This window comes from Chamaea fasciata, unplaced genomic scaffold (assembly GCF_029207755.1).
Source record: "Chamaea fasciata isolate MVZ Bird 193981 ecotype frontalis unplaced genomic scaffold, bChaFas1.0.hap1 SCAF_143, whole genome shotgun sequence".
Lineage (NCBI taxonomy): Eukaryota > Metazoa > Chordata > Aves > Passeriformes > Sylviidae > Chamaea > Chamaea fasciata.
Genome location: NW_027094228.1, coordinates 138,643 through 157,246, shown reverse-complemented (window position 1 = coordinate 157,246; position 18,604 = coordinate 138,643). Strand labels below are relative to the sequence as shown.

General features: G+C 59.9%; 2 protein-coding genes and 1 pseudogene across 2 annotated transcripts; 2 read left to right on the top strand and 1 right to left on the bottom strand.

Moving 5' to 3' along the window:
* Nucleotides 1-2,734: 2,734 nt before the first annotated feature.
* Nucleotides 2,735-6,343, top strand: LOC136304669 (Fc receptor-like protein 4). The gene is made up of 10 exons (XM_066208153.1): nucleotides 2,735-2,783; nucleotides 3,249-3,269; nucleotides 3,358-3,588; nucleotides 3,829-4,092; nucleotides 4,594-4,863; nucleotides 5,053-5,298; nucleotides 5,486-5,569; nucleotides 5,959-5,980; nucleotides 6,068-6,147; nucleotides 6,234-6,343. Exons 1-10 carry the CDS (start codon nucleotides 2,735-2,737, stop codon nucleotides 6,341-6,343), a joined length of 1,377 nt encoding a protein of 458 aa, XP_066064250.1.
* Nucleotides 6,344-8,453: 2,110 nt separating this feature from the next.
* On the top strand, nucleotides 8,454-10,172 carry LOC136304675 (low affinity immunoglobulin gamma Fc region receptor III-like). Its single transcript, XM_066208156.1, has 5 exons — nucleotides 8,454-8,539; nucleotides 9,082-9,102; nucleotides 9,191-9,421; nucleotides 9,674-9,942; nucleotides 10,129-10,172. The coding sequence occupies exons 1-4, from the start codon at nucleotides 8,491-8,493 to the stop codon at nucleotides 9,712-9,714; spliced, it is 342 nt and encodes a 113-aa protein (XP_066064253.1). The 5' UTR covers nucleotides 8,454-8,490; the 3' UTR covers nucleotides 9,715-9,942; nucleotides 10,129-10,172.
* Nucleotides 10,173-12,968: 2,796 nt separating this feature from the next.
* On the bottom strand, nucleotides 12,969-16,829 carry LOC136304668 (Fc receptor-like protein 2; annotated as a pseudogene).
* Between the last annotated feature and the right edge of the window lie 1,775 nt (nucleotides 16,830-18,604).

Genomic DNA, 18,604 nt, shown 5'->3' with positions numbered 1-18,604 from the left:
CCCTGTGTCCCTGGCCATGTGCACTGGCTGTCACTCACTGCCAGGGGCAGCTGTCGGCTCAGTGGAAGTTCTTTGGCAAAATGGGAAGGAAGTGAGGTCAGGTCTCATCCTCATGCGTAGGTGGCACTTGCTGGGGTCAGGTTGGCCACAAGATGGTGACAGGCTGTGGGCAGGGTGGGGACAGGGTGGGGACAAGGCTGGGTGGCACAAGATGGGACAGGGAGTTCCAGGAGTGGGAGGCTTAATGGTTTTGGGGAGCCAAGGATGGGTGTCCAGGGGAATGGAGCTACTGAGGAGTGGGAGTCACCAGGGATGGGGGTGTCATGGGACTTGGGGTCCCCAGGGCTGGGGGACTCAGGGATGGGAGTCCCAGGGGAACATGGGCTCCAGGGACTTCGAGTCATGGGATGGGTGTACTAGGAATGGAGTGCAGGGGGAATGGGTCAGGCTCGTGGGAATGGGGATCTTCTGAGAGAATTCATGTCCTGGGGGAAGGGGGGTTGTAGGGCATGTCATTTGTGGAGAGGGTTCCTCTGAATGGGGGTCCTGGGCCATGGAGATCTTAGGGAATGTAAGTACTCGGGTGGGGGTTCCAGGGAGAGGGGACATAAGAAATGGAGGTCCTCTGTTTGAGTTCCCATGGGAATGGGGGTCCAGGGATGGACAGTGGCCCGATGAGCCCATGGGTCACAGCTCCTTCAAGGGGTGTACCTCACCTTTTGGGTAGACCCAGGGACCTGCACTGACCCCCTCATATGTGTCTGGTTTGGGGGAGGCACCACAAGGCAATTCTGAGGGGCTAATCCCCAGTGATATTTTCCTCTCCACATTATCCATTTTCTTCCTCATTCCCCTCAATTTCACAACGCCCCATTTCATGCCTTGATAACCCTGGGGGGCACCTGAGCAGGGAACGGGTTGGGAGAATCCCAGCGTGGGGGAAGCAGAGGTGAGGGGTCTGCAGGGAGGGTGGGAGGCTGTGGGGGATGGGGGTGTCGGGCTGTGTCCCTCAACACTTTCACTTTCTCTCTCCTGCAGCAGAAGGAAGAGGCCGTTTGTGCTGAGTGTGAAACGGGGGGCGGGTTCTGCCTCACAGGGGACACATGCTGTCCAAGGGGTCCTGTCCTGGGGGATGGCAGCTCCAGGCGGGGTCCAGACTTCTCCATTCTCACTCATCCCCTGCAGGATGTCAGCCGGCAAGAGCAGCTTGGGAATGGAGCCCCAGGCAGGAAGGAGCTCCCCAACTCCTCCTCCTTGAAGCCAGTGGCCATCCAAGTGAGGGGCCCAGCCATGGCCCAGCCCCAGTGCACAGGGATGGGCATTGGCCAGCCCTGCTCTGGCCAGCCCCAGGTGGCAGCCACGACCTGAGGCTCCCCCTGCCCCCTCGGCTTTGATTCTGGCAGCTTTCGAGCAGCTGCAAAGGTGACAATTCTGTGGCAGGAAAAGGCCTGGCTGTGGTTTGCTGGGCCCTGCAAGAAGCACAAAAGCCAATGGGAGCCCAAGCAGTGGCTCTGCGAGGGCCTTGGATGGTTTTCAGAGCAGGGCTGGCTGCAAACCCCCCTGCAGGGGCAGCTGTGAGGGAAGCAGTCCAGAAATGCAGCAATTGATCATTTTGTCCCTCTCAGAAAGGGGCTGAGAGAGCCCCAGAAATTCTGCAGATCCCACACCCATCTCCTCAACAACCTGACCGGGACCCTCCTACCTGAACAAAACCTGCAGCCCTTTGGAACCTCCCAGAAAGAATGTTTGGGTTCTGGATGTGGACACCAGAAGAGGGAAAAGTGTGAAAATACTGAGCAGGGGCTCCAGCCGTGGATCTGGTGAACAGGGGTGTCCCAGCAGGAGCAGGGAGTGCCCAGGCAGGGGAATTCAGGGCAGGGTGGAGTGCATTTCCCAGGGAAGCAGACCCTGAGGGACACACGGGCATTTCCACGGATTCCTGTGCTCTGTTCCAAGGATGGACAGAGTTTCTCCCCTGTTGGGAGCAGAAGCCATGGGAAGTAAATCAAGTTTCAGGGTGGGAAGGAGGAAAATGGGCAGAGTTCCTAAATGTGGCCCAACCAAAGCCTTCCCTGTGGGCTGGGTTGCTACCCGCAGGCCGGGAATAATCCCATGGACCTGCTGGACACTCAGGGAGATTCCACACTCCGTGTTATCCACAAGCAAACGCTGCTCTGGGATGCACCAATGGGCTCCTAAAGGGAACCAGAAAGTCTCGTTTCTCTGTGATTTGTTTATGTTTTTATTGTGACTTGCTGGGAGGACAACAATTAAAAGTATTCTGTCAGCCAGATCGTTTTCTACATTTTCAGCGTGATTTTGCTGATTTTTTTTTTCACTGGGATAAAAATGCTGTGGGGAAACATTTTTGCCTTTATTTCCTGCATGTCTAATTTTGTCTCAACCAACTGGGCGTCTGGTAATTAGAGCAAATTCACCTCCATCTCTGAATTCCCTCTAGACATGGAGACCCCCATTCCTTCGGACCCCCATTCTCAAGAACACCCATTTTTGGCTCTCCACAACCCCTGAGACCCCCACTCCTGGGAACACCATCCCCCACTTAGCCGCCAGACCATCCCATAATGTCCCCAGCCTGTCCCCTGCTGTGTCTCCACCTTTCCCCCACCCTGCCCCCACCAACACGTGGGGATGAGGTGCGACCTTTCTCTTCATCCGAAGAGCCGCCACCCAGGGGACCGGTGGCCACAGCAGCGAGTGACAGGCAGTGCACATGGCCGGAGACACGGGGATGGCCGGGAAGGTGGCGCTGCTCCTGTGGGGTGAGTGCCCCGGGCACGGGCCTGACACCCCGGGGATGGGCCCTGGTGGGGCAGAGACCGGTGGGGAGGGGGCACAGGGGGGCTGTGGGGTCCCCTGAGGTCCCCAAGGCAGGGACAGGGGAACAGGGATGCAGGGACAGGGACAAGGGTCACATACCATGGGGATGGGGCATGAAGACAGGTGCCATTAGAATGGGATCATGGGCACAGGGCAATGACGATGTGGCTGTTGGGACAGGAGCTGTGAGGATGGTGGTGGTGTCCTGGATGAGCATGGGGTGTCCACAGTGTCCCCATGTCCTGCCTCAGCCCAGGGTGACTGAGGTGTGTCTTACCTCAACACCTCTGTGCTACACCAGTGTTCCTTTGGGGACAGTCTGCAGCGAGACACCGCACCGGATTCCCCAGGTGCTGCTGTCCCTGCAGGGCCCCCCCCATCCAGCCATTGTCCCTTCTCCCTTCCAGCCCAGACCCTCGGCCTCGCTGGTGAGTCCTCGGGGGATGCCATGTCCCCACCCCACTGTCCCCAGACCCGTGGTGGCCCTGGCAGGCTGGTGTCCCCTGTCACCCACAGGTGCCCAGACCACTGAGATCCTGGTGGAGCCTCCCTGGACACCAGCAGTGCTGTGGGACCAGGTGACACTGACCTGCCAGGGCTCAGGGACTGCCGGTGCCACCACCTGGTACAAGGATGGGCAGCGTTGGGGACAGCAGAGATCCGGACACTTCACTGTCACCGAGAATGGCAGCTACGAGTGTGACAGACCCGGCAGTGGGCGCAGCCCCCCCGTTAGAGTCTTAAATGGTGAGGGGGGATTCAGGGTCTCCAGCCTGGCACCTGCAGGGTCCCCGAGGGCTCTGGGTGGGCTCTGCTCTATGGGTCACCTCCTGGTGTGACCAGAGTCCGTCCCCTGCACACGGGGACATCCCAGAGCATCCAGGTCTGAGGGGACTCTTCCCTTGCAATGGGTGGCCCCTGATGCCCCCCAGTGTCATCAGGACTCTTCAGATGCCCCCGGTGTGACAGGACCCCTCTGTCCGCCAGACTGGCTGGTGCTGCAGGTGCCGGCGCGGCCGCTGCTGGAGGGGGACAGGGTGACACTGCGCTGCCGGAGCTACCAGGACAAATCGCTCACCAATGTGCACTTCTTCCGTGAAGGGAAGGATCTGGGAGGGCCCCATGACAGGACCGAAATGTCCCTGTCCCCTCTGCACCTGCACCACAGCGGCCGCTACCGCTGCAGGGGCTGGGTGGGGGCTATAATTCCACAGTGGAGGGAGTCGCAGCTGGTGACAGTGACAGTGCGCAGTGAGTGCAGGAATGGGGACAGGCAACCCTGACATCCTCCAAGGGTTTCCCCCCTCTACCTGCATCCTTCATCCTTCCCTTCACTCCTCCCTGCGTCACCCAAAATTTCCCAAGTGCCTCCTTGTTCCCCCATGACTGCCCAGTTCCCTCTTCACATCCCTCATCCCTCTCTCTCTGTCCCCCCACCCCTCCCTGGGATCCCACACCCCTTCCAAGTTCCCCGCTCAACCCTCTGGTTGCACTTCCGTCCCTGGGTCCACCCACCCCTCTCCAAACCCCACATCATTCCCTGAGTCTCCTCAGTCTCTTGTGTAGTCCCCCATCCCTGCCTGACTCTCTCCACCTTTCCATGGGGTCACTCCATGGTCACCAGATCCCAACGCACCTCTCAGGGTCCACTTCTCCCTGAGGTCCTCTGTGCTCCCCTCCAATCCCCCCTCCTTCCCGTCTTGTGTCCTCCACCCATCATGGCAAGATCATCTTACCTGTGTCTCCCCGCAGAGGTCCCCGTCTCGGGGGTGTTTGTGTCAGTGTGGCCCCCCGGGGGACAGGTGGCACTGGGTGACCGCCTGGTGCTGAGCTGTGCCATGGCCATGGGGACAGGTCCCCGGTCCTTCACCTGGCACCGGGGGGGCTCAGGGACACCGCTGGACAGTGGCCCCCACCTGGAGCTGCGCCATGTTGCGGACAATGACAGCGGCCAATACCAGTGCCGGGTCAGAGATGGGGATAGCGTAGAGGAGAGTGTCCCCCTGAATGTCACCGTCCTTGGTGAGTGTGACCCTCGGGCTGGGGGTGGCCTCACCCACAGCATGCTCCAGGAAACTCTCATCCCCGTGTCCCTGTCCCTCTTGCTGGCTGCCAGCCCCTCCCCCCACCCTCACCCTGTCTGTGTCCCCACAGTGCCCGTGGCCAATGCCACCATCACCCCCGGTCCCCTGTCACACCAGGTGCACGCAGGTGACCCCGTGACCCTGCGCTGCTCGGTGCAGGTTGGCTCAGCCCCTGTCAACTTCACCTGGCTGCACAATGGCCAGGAGGTGGCCCGGGGTCCTGTCCTGGAGCTTGGGGACATCAATGTGGGACATTCGGGCACCTACCAGTGCGTGGCCACCAACCAGCTGGGACAGGACGGACACCGTGTATTCCGGGCACTCAGCCACAAGCTGGCCCTGGAGGTGACCCCTGGCTCACCCTGGGTCACAGGTGGGCTCACACAGCATCATCCTGGTGGTCTGACACCCCCGGGTTGTCGGTGACCTCAGTTTTCCCCCACTCTCTCTCTGGCTGTGACAGAAAGGGAACAGGAAACAGGAGGGGTCACCTGAGGTCACAATGTTTGCAGGACCCCTGGGGTGATGGGTGACCCCTCTGTGTTCCCCTTTGTCCCCAGCAGTGGCTGCAGGGGTCAGTGGTTCCCTGTTCTTGCTCCTGCTCCTGGGTGTCATCATGGCCTGGCACTGGTGGCACCGCATTGGTGGGTGACCATGGGGGGGACGGGGTTCCCCGAGAGGGGTGGGAAGCCCCCAGACTGAAGGGGTGATAGGGTGGTACCCACAGCTCCTGACTTGGGTTGTGCTGAGCCCCCAGTGTCCTTGGCTGAGTGTCCTGGGCGATTTGGGCAGGTGTGGGAGGGTCACACAGCAATGTTGGGTTTTCTTTTGGGGTCCTGGGGGATTTTTGAGGGTCTCCCTCCCTGCTGCGCTTGGGGTACTGGGTACTCAGGGCACCGGTTCAGGGGTTCTGGGGGGCTCTAGAGATGCTCAGAGGTCCTGTGGGAATTGAGGGTCTGGTGGTGATTCAGGCTTCCCACGGGTGGTCAGGGCCCTGGGGATCCCACAGTCACCCCTTCCCTCTCCTTTGCAGCCACCAGGAAGAAGCAGGAAAGGTGAGTGGGGGGCTTCATTCACAGCCCCTCTTCTACTCTCACACCCTGAACCCTCCATGTGCTCCCAAAACCCCTCCATCCCCACAGGGCACATCCACAGCCCCTGGCCCCCCCAGAGGAGGAGGAGGTTCTGTACACCCATGTTGTGAAAACCGAGCGGGCAGGGGGTGAGTACGGGGACAGGGAAATACAGGGACACGTCACCCGCTGGTGTCACCCCCAGCCGGGTCCCCCCAGCCAGTGTCTCTCACAGGGCTCCCCAGTGCTGCCCCGCCCAAGGACACCACGGTGACCTATGCAGAGCTGCCAGGACCCCATGGACGACCACAGGATACCAGCAACATCTCCGAGAGTGTGCCGTGACACTGAGGAAACTGGGGGGCACTGGGGGACACCGGGGATCCCCTCACCCTGGGCTTCTGTGGTTGCCATCCAGCCTGAGGTGGTGGTCAGGAGAAGGGGCTGGTGCACAGAGCACCCAGTGCTCCCCATTCCATCTCCCAGTACACCCAGGGGCTCCCCCTTTCCCTTCCCAGTACTCCCATAGTCCCAGTGGCGGCACATTCCCCCTCCCAGTGCAAGGAGGGCACACGGTCGGTTTCGATACACTTCAGCCCAAAATGCAGCTTTTTGGTTAAACTGGCACAAGTGGTGTTTGTTCAGCCCTGTTGGGCTTTAGGAATGGAATTCTCCAGTTCTGGCTTCCACTAAACAACCAGGGGCCTGGAGAGCCCCGAGGGTGGAGGGCCCGAAACGGCCAAGGGGAGACCCCGGCAGGGCAGGGGAGCAGAGACCCTGGGCTGGGCTCTGCAGAAAGGAGGGACTGGCACGGTGGTCCCAGAGCACGGGGAAGGGGCCCAGCTGCCATGGCGCTGCGAGTGCCGGGACTGTCACGGCGCGCATGAACCGACTGTGAGAGCGTGTCCCAAGCCACTGTCGCCATGTGTCGGGACAGCCCGTGGCCAGGGTGACGCCCCCACAGCTTTGGGCACTCGGAATGGGCGGGGCAGGGGCGGGGCAGAGCCCTGTCCATTCCCCGTGCCCTGTGCAGGTGAGGAGGGCAGGGATGGAGCAGCTTTGGGGACACCTGGGATCAATACAAGGTCATTCCCCACAGCAACACCATGACTGTGGGCAGAGCCCCGGCTCAACATTGCCACACTTTTCCCTCTGGTCTGGTGGCTGCAGCCAGAACCCAAATATTCTTTCCATGAGGTTCCAAAGGGCTGCAGGTTTTGTTCAGGAAGGAGGGTCCCGGTCAGGTTGTTGAGCAGATGGGTGTGGGATCTGCAGAACTTCTGGGGCTCTCTCAGCCCCTTGCTGAGAGGGACAAAATGATCAATTGCTGCATTTCCGGACTGCTTCCCTCACAGCTGCCCCTGCAGGGGGGTTTGCAGCCAGCCCTGCTCTGAAAACCATCCAAGGCCCTCGCAGAGCCACTGCTTGGGCTCCCATTGGCTTTTGTGCTTCTTGCAGGGCCCAGCAAAGCACAGCCAGGCCTTTTCCTGCCACAGAATTGTCACCTTTGCAGCAGCTCTCAAGCTGCCAGAATCAAAGCCAAGGGGGCGGGGGGAGCCTCAGGTCGTGGCTGCCACCTGGGGCTGGCCAGAGCAGGGCTGGCCAATGCCCATCCCTGTGCACTGGGGCTGGGCCATGGCTGGGCCCCACACTTGGATGGCCACTGGCTTCAAGGAGGAGGAGTTGGGGAGCTCCTTCCTGCCTGGGGCTCCATTCCCGAGCTGCTCTTGCCGGCTCACATCCTGCAGGGGATGAGCGAGAATGGAGAAGTCTGAAACCCTCCTGGAGCTGCCATTCCCTAGGACAGGACCCCCTGGCTGTGCCCCCCAGGAGAGAACCCGCCCCCCCATTTCACAGTCACTGCCCATCGCTGGGTCCCCCTTTCCCCTGGGAACTAAACCGTGGCGTCCTCATTCCTTATGTTCCCCCTCCCGTGCAGCCCCATCTCAGGATTGCCATTTCACCAGGATCTCCGTGGCCCCAGAGCCCCATTCCCAAGGAACCCTCTCCACAAATTCCATCCCCTACAATGCCCCTTCCCCCAGGACCTGGATTCTCTCAGGACCCCTCATTCCCACAGGACCCTCCCTTCACCCTGCACTCCATCCCTGGCACACCCATCCCATCACCCCAAATCCCTGGAGCCCACGCTCTCCTGGGACTCCCTGCACTGAGTCCCCCGAGCCCTGGGGTCCCCCATTCCCATGGCACCCCTCTCCTGAGTGACTCCCCCTCCTCGGGACTCCCATTGCCCTGGATGCCCATCCCTGGTTCCCCAAACCCCCTGAGCCCCCCACTCCTGAGAACCCCCTGTCCCACCTTGTGCCACCCAGCTTTGTCCCCAGCCTGCCCACAGCCTGTGGTCACTCTGCCACCAGCAAAGGCCACAGCCATGTTGGGGACGCGGCCTGATGTCACTTCCTTCCCCATTCTTTGGAAGAGCCACCACCCAGGGGACCGGTGGCCACAGCAGCGAGTGACAGCCAGCCTGGATGGCCAGGGACACGGAGATGGCCGGGAAGGTGGCGCTGCTCCTGTGGGGTGAGTGCCCCGGGCACGGGCCTGACACCCCGGGGATGGGCCCTGGTGAGGCAGAGACCGGTGGGGAGGGGGCACAGGAGGGCTGGGGTGTCCCCTGAGGTCCCCAAGGCCAGCAGAGCCAGTGCATGGGATGACCAGGGTCATGGGCTGGCAATGGGGACAGGAGAAGGGGGACAGGACGGGAGGGGCCAGAATGTGGGGAGAGGAATTATGGGGCTGGTGCAGCTGTGAGGACAGGGACAGGGAAACAGGGATGCAGTGACAGGGACAAGGGGACAAGCACCATGCAGATGGAGCATGGGGACAGAGGCTGTGGGACTGGGGGGGTGACCTGTGCCAGCACGAGGTCCCCATGTCTGGGGTGTCCTTAGTGTCCCCATGTCCTGCCTGAGATGGGGTGACTGCAGTTCCCCAATCTCCGAGACATCTGTGCCACACCAGTGTCCCCATGGGGACAGTTCAGGGACAGCCCCCACACCCTGTGCCCCCATACCTGTCTCCATGGGGCCACCCCACCCAGCCCTGTCCCTTCTCCCTTCCAGCCCAGACCCTCGGCCTCGCTGGTGAGTCCTCGGCAGATGCCATGTCCCCACCCCGCTGTCCCCAGCCCCGTGGTGGCCCTGGCAGGCTGGTGTCCCCTGTCACCCGCAGGTGCCCAGACCACCCAGCTCCTGGTGGATCCCCCCTGGAGGCCGGAGGTGCCGTGGGACCGGGTGACACTGACCTGCCAGGGCTCGGGGACTGCTGGTGACACCACCTGGTACATGGATTGGCAGAGCTGGTGGCCGAACGGACCTGAAAATGTCAGTGTCACCTATTCTGGCACCTACCGCTGTTACAGACGTGGCAGTGGGCTCAGCCCCCCTGTGACAGTCTCAAATGGTGAGGGGGCTTTGGGTGTCCCCAGCGTGGCACCTGTGGGACCCCGAGGGCTCTGGGTGGGCCCCGCTCCATGGGTCACCTCCTGGTCTGACCAGAGCTCGTCCCCTGCACACGGGGACACCCCAGAGCATTCCAGTGCAGGGGGACCCTGTTTGTGGAATTGGGGACTCCTGGTGCTCTGGCTGTTACCCAATGGTGGGTCCCCATGAAAATGGGACCCCTGTGGTGTGACAGGACCCTCGTGTCCCCCAGACTGGCTCGTGCTACAGGTGCCGGTGCAGATGCAGCTGTAGCGGGGGACACAGTGACACTGCACTGCCGATGGCGGCAGGGCCTGTCAGTCACCGAGGTGCGATTCTACCGTGGGGATGAGGAGGTGAGGATGTCCCTCAATGGCACCGAGCTGTCCCTGTCCCCTCTGCAGCTGAGCCACAGTGGCCACTACCGCTGCCGAGGCTGGGTGTCCTCTGACGTATCATCAGAGTTGCAGGAGTCGGTGCCACTGACAGTGACAGTGCACGGTGAGCCTCACCCCCACAGCCTCCCCGGGTCCCCTGGTTGGGGACACTCAGCCCCGTCTGGGGACCCCCAGCCCTGCCTGCAGTCCCCCATTACTGCCCAGACCCCCCATCCCTGCCGCGGGTCCCTCATCCATCCCCGGGTCTCTCACAGGACTTTCAGATCAGTGGTGGCCACACTTGTATCAGCAGGTTCTGAGCACTCAGAACCAGCGCTGGCGGAGGCAGCCATGCGCCGCGCGCCGCGCTTGTCCGAGGCCAGACGCCTCTGGCAGCAGGGGCGGCCCGGCGGTGCAGAGGAGCCGTGGGGGCCGCCGTGGGTAGCGGCAAGCGGGGAGCGGGTTGCGGCGAACGGGGACCCGGCACAGGAACTCCCGGCAGTCACCAACCCAGCGGAACTGACCCAGTGGGATGGGATTCACCAGACCACAGGAGAGTTGTTTATTTGCTTTTGTTTTCCAGGGAGAAAGAATGGTCTGTTTTTCTCTTTTTTTCCTCTCCTTTCCTTTCTTTCCTTTTTTTCCCTTTCCTTTTCCTTCTGGCTGATTGGGAAGGTGGGCCTTGTCAGGTGAGCCTGTAGTTGGCTGGTTGGGAAGGCGGGCCTTGTTCAGAGGGCCTGTGATTGGCTGGTTGGGAAGGCAGGTTTTGTTGGGAAGTGCTGTGGTTGGCTAGTTGGGAAGGTGAGTCTTCTGGAGATGATTGTGATTGGCTGATTGGGAAGGCCTGTGGTTGGCTGGTTGGGAAGGTGTGTTTTTTCAGGAGACCTGTGACTGGCTGTCAGAAGAGGACTGGGAGCAAATAGAGAATCCCCAAGGAGAAAAGAAGGAATTGAAGAGATATCAACACACATACCCCCCAAACAGTCCCCTGGGCAGTAGGCAAACCCAGTGGAGATGTAACCTGAACACCAGGAGTGAAAATAAGGTGTTGGGGCTTGGTTTCTTTTTCTTTCATTTTCTTTCCTTGTTACCTGTGAGACTTTTTCTCCCATTGAGTTGCTAAGAAGCACTGATGGCTGCGTGCTTGAGATGGCAGGAATGGGAAAACTCTCAGCAGGGATGGGAAACTCTCATTCACTCGATCTGTGCCTTTGGATGGTGACAGTGGAGCAGCTGCTTGGGGAAAGGAATTCACTGCTGCTGCAGATGCCCGGCTCAGTCCTGTTTCTTCTGGTGTGGGGTGAGCCTCTGCTCCTGGGCCCAGCCATGGAACTGGGATCTTGTTATTGCCTGCCTCACTAAAAGTAGGGCCTGTCGCTGTGCTGGGAGCAGGGTTGCTGTTGTCCCTCCTCCTGCTGTTTCTTCAGCACTGCTCTGAGTCTTTTCACTACTCTGTAGCCCACAACCCCTGCCTGCTGAGACATCCTGCATCTTCACCCACAGCTTGGGAGTTCCTGATCCATCCCTTCCATTCCTTCAGCCTCAGCTCTGGAGTTTCTGATCTATCCCTTCTATCCCTTCCCGTCTTCAGCCTCAGCTCTGGAGTTTCTGATCTATCCCTTCCATCCCTTCCCATCTGGGACAGAGCCACCATGACTGTGCGCTCCCTGAGCCCGCCCCACAGCGCCCCCTGCAGCCGCAGAGGGATCACCGCACCTGCCCCGCCCACCGGAAGCCACCAGCGCCCCTGCTGGCTGTGCCCGGAACTGCACCAAAAGGGAAAGTGCCGCGCTCAGGGAAGCTGTTACGGGCTTCCTGGTTCTGTTTATTATTAATGCTGTGGTTGTTGCTGGTTGTTTGCCTTGTTATACATACCAGTAAAGATCTGTTATCCCTATCCCCATATCTTTGCCTGAGAGCTCCTTAATTTTTCATAATTATAATAACTAGGAGGGAGGAGGTTTGCATTCCCCATTCCAAGGGATGCCCTGCTCTCCCCAGAAGACACCTGTCTTTCAAACTAAGACATACTGGCAGCCAAAAATTGACGAATTCTGTTCCTAAAGCCTGACAGAGCTGAGCAAAGAAAAACATTTGTGTCCGTTTAACCAAAAAAGCTGCATTTTTGTTCCAGGAGCAGGAAACCAGGTCCTGTGCTGTGGCCCTGGTTGGTGCCTGAGATGTTTTGGTTTCCTGAAATTCCTTTCCCAGGGAATTTTCTGTAAACAAGAGACATCTTTTGGTATGGGCAAATTGTTTGCGTTTCTTTCCCTAGGAGGGACTTCTTCTTGACGTCCCTCTACTCTGACCAATGTGATTGAGGAGGTTTGTCTTTGTTTCATGAATCCAATTGGTCTGCATAGAATAGCATAAGAAGGGAGACACATCCCAAGAATAAAGGAGTAATTTTCGGCCTTCTCAAGTCAGAGTCTTTGTGTTCTGGTGCACAACAGCGTCACTGTGCTCCTTTGGAAATGGGATGGGCAATGGTAAGCCACGTAGTGTACTGGGAACATTGGGAAGGGGATTGCAGGGCCACGGGGAGCATGGGGGTTGAGAGGACTCAATCTGATTTTCATTTCTGTCTCAACACACGCTATACATGAGCAAATAAAAGCAGTTAACCGTGACACAAAAGCAGCGATTTTGCTTTGGATCTCTTGGGGGGATCAGGGGCTTGCTTGGAGGTTCAGCTTGGTCCTCCTCTCTGCCTCACCTTTTCCTCCCGGTGGTCCTTCTCTGTCTGCAGCCGTTCTTCCCTGCTTTGCTGCTTCTGCGAGGCAGCTCATTCCTGCGACGACCTGGTGCTCTACCGCTTCCCCAACCTGGTGCTCCTCTGCTTCCCCAACACGGTGCTCCACAGCTTCCCCAGCGGAGCAGAGGCTGCCTGCACACACCTGCCATCTCTGCCATTTTGCCCGTGTTCCCCGCAGCAACGAGCCTGCTGCACCCCAGAACCTGCCCGTAGCAGCCAGCCCAAAGCCACCAGTGCCACAGCACTAGACCACAGCCAGCACACAGCCATGACTCAGCGTTGCCAGAGACACGCAGGTGCCGCCACTTGGAAATCCCACCCAGCCACTGACAAAAGCCACGAGGGCTCACCACACACACTCCATCTGCCGAGCTGATGCCAAAAGTGCGCCCGGGGTTCTTGTGGTAATGCTGTCCCTGTCTTCTGTTTCTCTCTCTGTCTCTTTCCCTCTCTATTCTCTCTTCTATCCCCCTCCCATAAGAACACTTAGCCTCCTTTATCAATAAACAGTTCTCAGATATAATATTGCCGCATTTGTACTTCATTTTAATCCGAGAAATCGATCAGAAAGAATCCTCCCCGACTGCCCCTTTTACAGTGAGATGGCACCAGGGAGAGTGGGAGGGGGAATGTGGAACTCCTGGGTGTGCTGCCAGCACTGTGGGGAGAGAATGGGGAAGCCACTGAGGGTACTTGGAGCATTCGGATGGGGGTTGGGGAGGGGATGGGGGAGCCCCTGGGGGCACTGGGAGAGAAAATGAGGAGCACAGGGTGCCCTTTGTAGCCTCCCCCTGACCCATGACCACCTCCCTTGGAAGGATGGGCAACCACAGGAGCCATGGAGGGAGCACCTCCAGTGCCACCCAGTGCCTCCCGCTTCCCAGAGTGTCACAACTGTTGTTGTAGAGTGTCATAGATGTCACTGGGCTCCCATGGTTGCCCGTGTGGCCCCTGCAGCTGCATGTAGGTCGCCTGAGGATCCTCCCTGGGGGATGCCAGGGGCTCCGGGGGGGCCCTGTGGGAAGAAGGGAGTGTGTGGAAGGGGATGAAAGGTTCTGGTGGTTTGGGTAAAAGATGCATCATGGCTGGAGCCTGCACTCACCTTTCCTGGTGCTTCCTGGCATCTGCAAAGGAAAACTGAAGTGGTAACTTTGGAGTCCCAATAGGCCCCCATCCACCCACAGGAATCCTGAACGACCCCCAGGCCTTCAATTCTCCCCCAGCTCCCCCCAGTATCCCTGATGGCCCCCAGAACCCCTGAATCACCACAGTGCTCTGGACCACCTGAGATCCCAGAACCCAGAGCCTGGCAGGGAGGGGAACTTTCCAAATTCCCGCAGGATCACTGAGAGAACCCCCAACATGCCTGCAAGACCCTCCACCACCCCAAATCCTTGAGGACGCTGAGCAAAAGGCCTGAGCACTCAGCGCTGCCCAAGTCATTGACTGTTGGTGCCACCAATCACCCTCACATTCCAGGTGACCTCCCACCTCCCCAGGGCCCCTGTTGCCCCCATTGTCACCCACCCACGTTGTTCCACCGATGCCAGCCCACAGCTGCAACAATGAGCACGACCAAGGACAGGACGGAATAAGCAACCACTGTGGTCAATGCTGGTGACAGAGGGGGACGCATTGGGGACACTCTGAACCCCGGGGGTCCTGAACACCCCGGTGACCCCGTGTGAGCCCACCTGTGACCCAGGGTGAGCCAGGGGTCACCTCCAAGGCCAGCTCAGGGCTGAGTGCTCGGAACACGCGGTGCCCATCCTGTCCCAGCTCGTTGGTGGCCATGCACTGGTAGGTGCCTGAATGTTCCACACTGATTTTCCCAAGCTCCATAACGGGACCCCGGGCCACCTCCTGGCCATTGTGCAGCCAGGTGAAGTTGACAGGGGCTGAGCCCACCTGCACCGAGCAGCGCAGGGTCACGGGGTCACCTGTGTGCACCTGGTGTGACAGGGGACCGGGGGTGATGGTGGCATTGGCCACGGGCACTGTGGGGACAGAGACAGGGTGAGGGTGGGGGGAGGGGCTGGCAGCCAGCAAGAGGGACAGGGACACGGGGATGAGAGTTTCCTGGAGCATGCTGTGGGTGAGGCCACCCCCAGCCTGAGGGTCCCGCTTACCCAGGACGGTGACATTCAGGGGGACACTCTCAGCCACACTGTCCCCATCGCTGACCCGGCAGTGATAGTGGCCACTGTCATTGTCCCCAACATGGCGCAGCTCCAGGTGGGGGCCACTGCCCAGCGGTGTCCCAGAGCCCCCCCGGTGCCAGGTGAAGGACCGGGGACCTGTCCCCATGGCCACCGCACAGCTCAGCACCAGGCGGTCCCCCAGTGCCACCTGTCCCCCGGGGGGCCGCACTGACACGGACACCCCCGAGACGGGGACCCCTGCGGGGAGACACAGGTAAGATGATCTTGCCATGATGGGTGGAGGACACAAGACGGGAAGGAGGGGGGATTGGAGGGGAGCACAGAGGACCCCAGTGAGAAGTGGACCCTGGGAGGTGCGTTGGGATCTGGTGACCATGGAGTGACCCCATGGAAAGGTGGAGAGAGCCAGGCAGGGATGGGGGACTACACAAGAGACTGAGGAGACTCAGGGAATGATGTGGGGTTTGGAGAGGGGTGGGTGGACCCAGGGACGGAAGTGCAACCAGAGGGTTGAGCGGGGACCTTGGAAGGGGTGTGGGATCCCAGGGAGGGGTGGGGGGACAGAGAGAGGGATGAGGGATGTGGAGAGGGAACCAGGCAATCATGGGGTAACAAGGAGGCACTAGGGAAATTTTGGGTGACGCAGGGAGGAGTGAAGGGAAGGATGAAGGATGCAGGTAGAGGGAGGAAACCCTCGGAGGATGTCAGGGTTGCCTGTCCCCATTCCTGCACTCACTGCGCACTGTCACTGTCACCAGCTGTGACTCCATCCACTCTGGCATTACAGCCCCCACCCTGCCCCTGCAGCGGTAGCGGCCGCTGTGGTGCAGCTGCAGCGGGGACAGGGACAGCTCGGTCCTGTCATGGGGCCCTCCCAGATCCTTCCTTTCATGAAAGAAGTGCACGTTGGTGAGCGATTTGCCCTGGTAGCTCCGGCAGCGCAGTGTCGCCGTGTCCCCCTCCAGCAGCGGCCGCGCCGGCACCTGCAGCACCAGCCAGTCTGGCGGACAGAGGGATCCTGTCACACCGGGGGCATCTGAAGAGTCCTGATGGCACTGGGGGGGATCAGGGGCCACCCATTGCACGGGAAGAGTCCCCTCAGACTGGGATGCTCTGGGATGTCCCCATGTGCAGGGGACGGGCTCTGGTCACACCAGGAGGTGACCCATAGAGCGGAGACCACCCAGAGCCCTCGGGGACCCTGCAGGTGCCAGGCTGGAGACCCTGAAACCCCCCTCACCATTTAAGACTCTAACGGGGAGGCTGCGCCCACTGCCGGGTCTGTCACACTCGTAGCTGCCACTCTCGGTGACAGTGAAGTGTCCGGATCTCTGCTGTCCCCAACGCTGCCCGTCCTTGTACCAGGTGGTGGCACCGGCAGTCCCTGAGCCCTGGCAGGTCAGTGTCACCTGGTCCCACAGCACTGCTGGTGTCCAGGGAGGCTCCACCAGGATCTCAGTGGTCTGGGCACCTGTGGGTGACAGGGGACACCAGCCTGCCAGGGCCACCACGGGGCTGGGGACAGTGGGGTGGAGACATGGCATCCCCCGAGGACTCACCAGCGAGGCCGAGGGTCTGGGCTGGAAGGGAGAAGGGACAAGGGCTGGATGGGGGGGGCCCTGCAGGGACAGCAGCACCTGGGGAATCCGGTGCTGTGTCTCACTGCAGACTGTCCCCAAAGGAACACTGGTGTAGCACAGAGGTGTTGAGGTAAGACACACCTCAGTCACCCTGGGCTGAGGCAGGACATGGGGACACTGTGGACACCCCATGCTCATCCAGGACACCACCACCATCCTCACAGCTCCTGTCCCGACAGCCACATCGTCATTGCCCTGTGCCCATGATCCCATTCCAGTGGCACCTGTCTTCATGCCCCATCCCCATGGTATGTGGCCCTTGTCCCTGTCCCTGCATCCCTGTTCTTTGGTCCCTGCCTTGGGGACCTCAGGGGACCCCGCAGCCCCCCTGTGCCCCCTCCCCACCGGTCTCTGCCCTACCAGGGCCCATCCCCGGGGTGTCAGGCCCGTGCCCGGGGCACTCACCCCACAGAAGCAGCGCCACCTTCCCGGCCATCCCCGTGTCCCCAGCCATGTGCACTGGCTGTCACTCGCTGCTGTGGCCACCGGTCCCCTGGGTGGCGGCTCTTTGGACAAAGAGAAAGGTCGCACCTCATCCCCACGTGTTGGTGGGGGCAGGGTGGGGGAAAGGTGGAGACACAGCAGGGGACAGGCTGGGGACATTATGGGATGGTCTGGCGGCTAAGTGGGGGATGGTGTTCCCAGGAGTGGGGGTCTCAGGGGTTGTGGAGAGCCAAAAATGGGTGTTCTTGAGAATGGGGGTCCGAGGGAATGGGGGTCTCCATGTCTAGAAGGAATTCAGAGATGGAGGTGAATTTGCTCTAATTGCCGGACGCCCAGTTGGTTGAGACAAAATTAGACATGCAGGAAATAAAGGCAAAAATGTTTTCCCACAAGATTTTTATTCCAGTGAAAAAAAAATTCGGCAAAATCACGCTGAAAATGTAGAAAATGATCTGGCTGATAGAATACTTTTAATTGTTGCCCTCCCAACAAGTCACAATAAAAACATAAACAAATCACAGAGAAATGAGACTTTCTGGTTCCCTTCAGGAGCCCATTGGTGCATCCCACAGCAGCGTTTGCTTGTGAATAACACAGAGTGTGGAATCTCCCTGAGTCTCCAGCAGGTCCATGGGATTGTTCCCGGCCTGCTGGCAGCAACCCAGCCCACAGGGAAGGCTTTGGTTGGGCCACATTTAGGAACTCTGCCCATTTTCCTCCTTCCCACCCTGAAACTTGATTTACCTCCCATGGCTTCAGCTCCCAACAGGGGAGAAACTCTGTCCATCCTTGAAACAGAGCACAGGAATCCATGGAACTGCCCATGTGTCCCTCAGGGTCTGCTTCCCTGGGAAATGCACTCCACCCTGCCCTGAATTCCCCTGCCTGGGCACTCCCTGCTCCTGCTGGGACACCCCTGTTCCCCAGATCCATGGCTGGAGCCCCTGCTCAGTATTTCCACACTTTTCCCTCTCTTCTGGTGTCTACATTCAGAACACAAACATTCTTTCTGGGAGGTTCCAAAGGGCTTCAGGTTTTGTTCAGAAAGGAGGGTCCCGGTCAAGTTGTTGAGCAGATGGGTGTGGGATCTGCAGAACTTCTGGGGCTCTCTCAGCCCCTTGCTGAGAGGGACAAAATGATCAATTGCTGCATTTCCGGACTGCTTTCCTCACAGCTGCCCCTGCAGGGGGGTTTGCAGCCAGCCCTGCTCTGAAAACCGTCCAAGGCCCTCGCAGAGCCACTGCTTGGGCTCCCATTGGCTTTTGTGCTTCTTGCAGGGCCCAACAAACCACAGCCAGGCCTTTTCCTGCCACAGAATTGTCACCTTTGCAGCAGCTCGAAAGCTGCCAGAATCAAAGCCAAGGGGGCGGGGGGAGCCTCAGGTCGTGGCTGCCACCTGGGGCTGGCCAGAGCAGGGCTGGCCAATGCCCATCCCTGTGCACTGGGGCTGGGCCATGGCTGGGCCCCGCACTTGGATGGCCACTGGCTTCAAGGAGGAGGAGTTGGGGAGCTCCTTCCTGCCTGGGGCTCCATTCCCGAGCTGCTCTTCCTGGCTCACATCCTGCAGGGGATGAGTGAGAATGGAGGAGTCTGGAACCCTCCCGGAGCTGCCATCCCCCAGGACAGGACCCCTTGGACAGCATGTGTCCCCTGTGAGGCAGAACCCGCCCCCCGTGTGACACTCAGCATGAACGGCCTCTTCCTTCTGCTGCAGGAGAGAGAAAGTGAAAGTGTTGAGGGACACAGCCCGACACCCCCATCCCCCACAGCCTTCCACCCCTCCCT

Coding starts and splice junctions, on each gene's coding strand:
- LOC136304669 (XM_066208153.1), top strand. CDS start 2,735: ATGGCCGGAGACACGGGGATGGCCGGGAAGGTGGCGCTGCTCCTGTGG. Junction 2,784..3,248: donor GGTGGCGCTGCTCCTGTGGG/GTGAGTGCCCCG, acceptor TCTCCCTTCCAG/CCCAGACCCTCGGCCTCGCT. Junction 5,981..6,067: donor ACCAGGAAGAAGCAGGAAAG/GTGAGTGGGGGG, acceptor CCATCCCCACAG/GGCACATCCACAGCCCCTGG.
- LOC136304675 (XM_066208156.1), top strand. CDS start 8,491: ATGGCCAGGGACACGGAGATGGCCGGGAAGGTGGCGCTGCTCCTGTGG. Junction 8,540..9,081: donor GGTGGCGCTGCTCCTGTGGG/GTGAGTGCCCCG, acceptor TCTCCCTTCCAG/CCCAGACCCTCGGCCTCGCT. Junction 9,422..9,673: donor CCCTGTGACAGTCTCAAATG/GTGAGGGGGCTT, acceptor CGTGTCCCCCAG/ACTGGCTCGTGCTACAGGTG.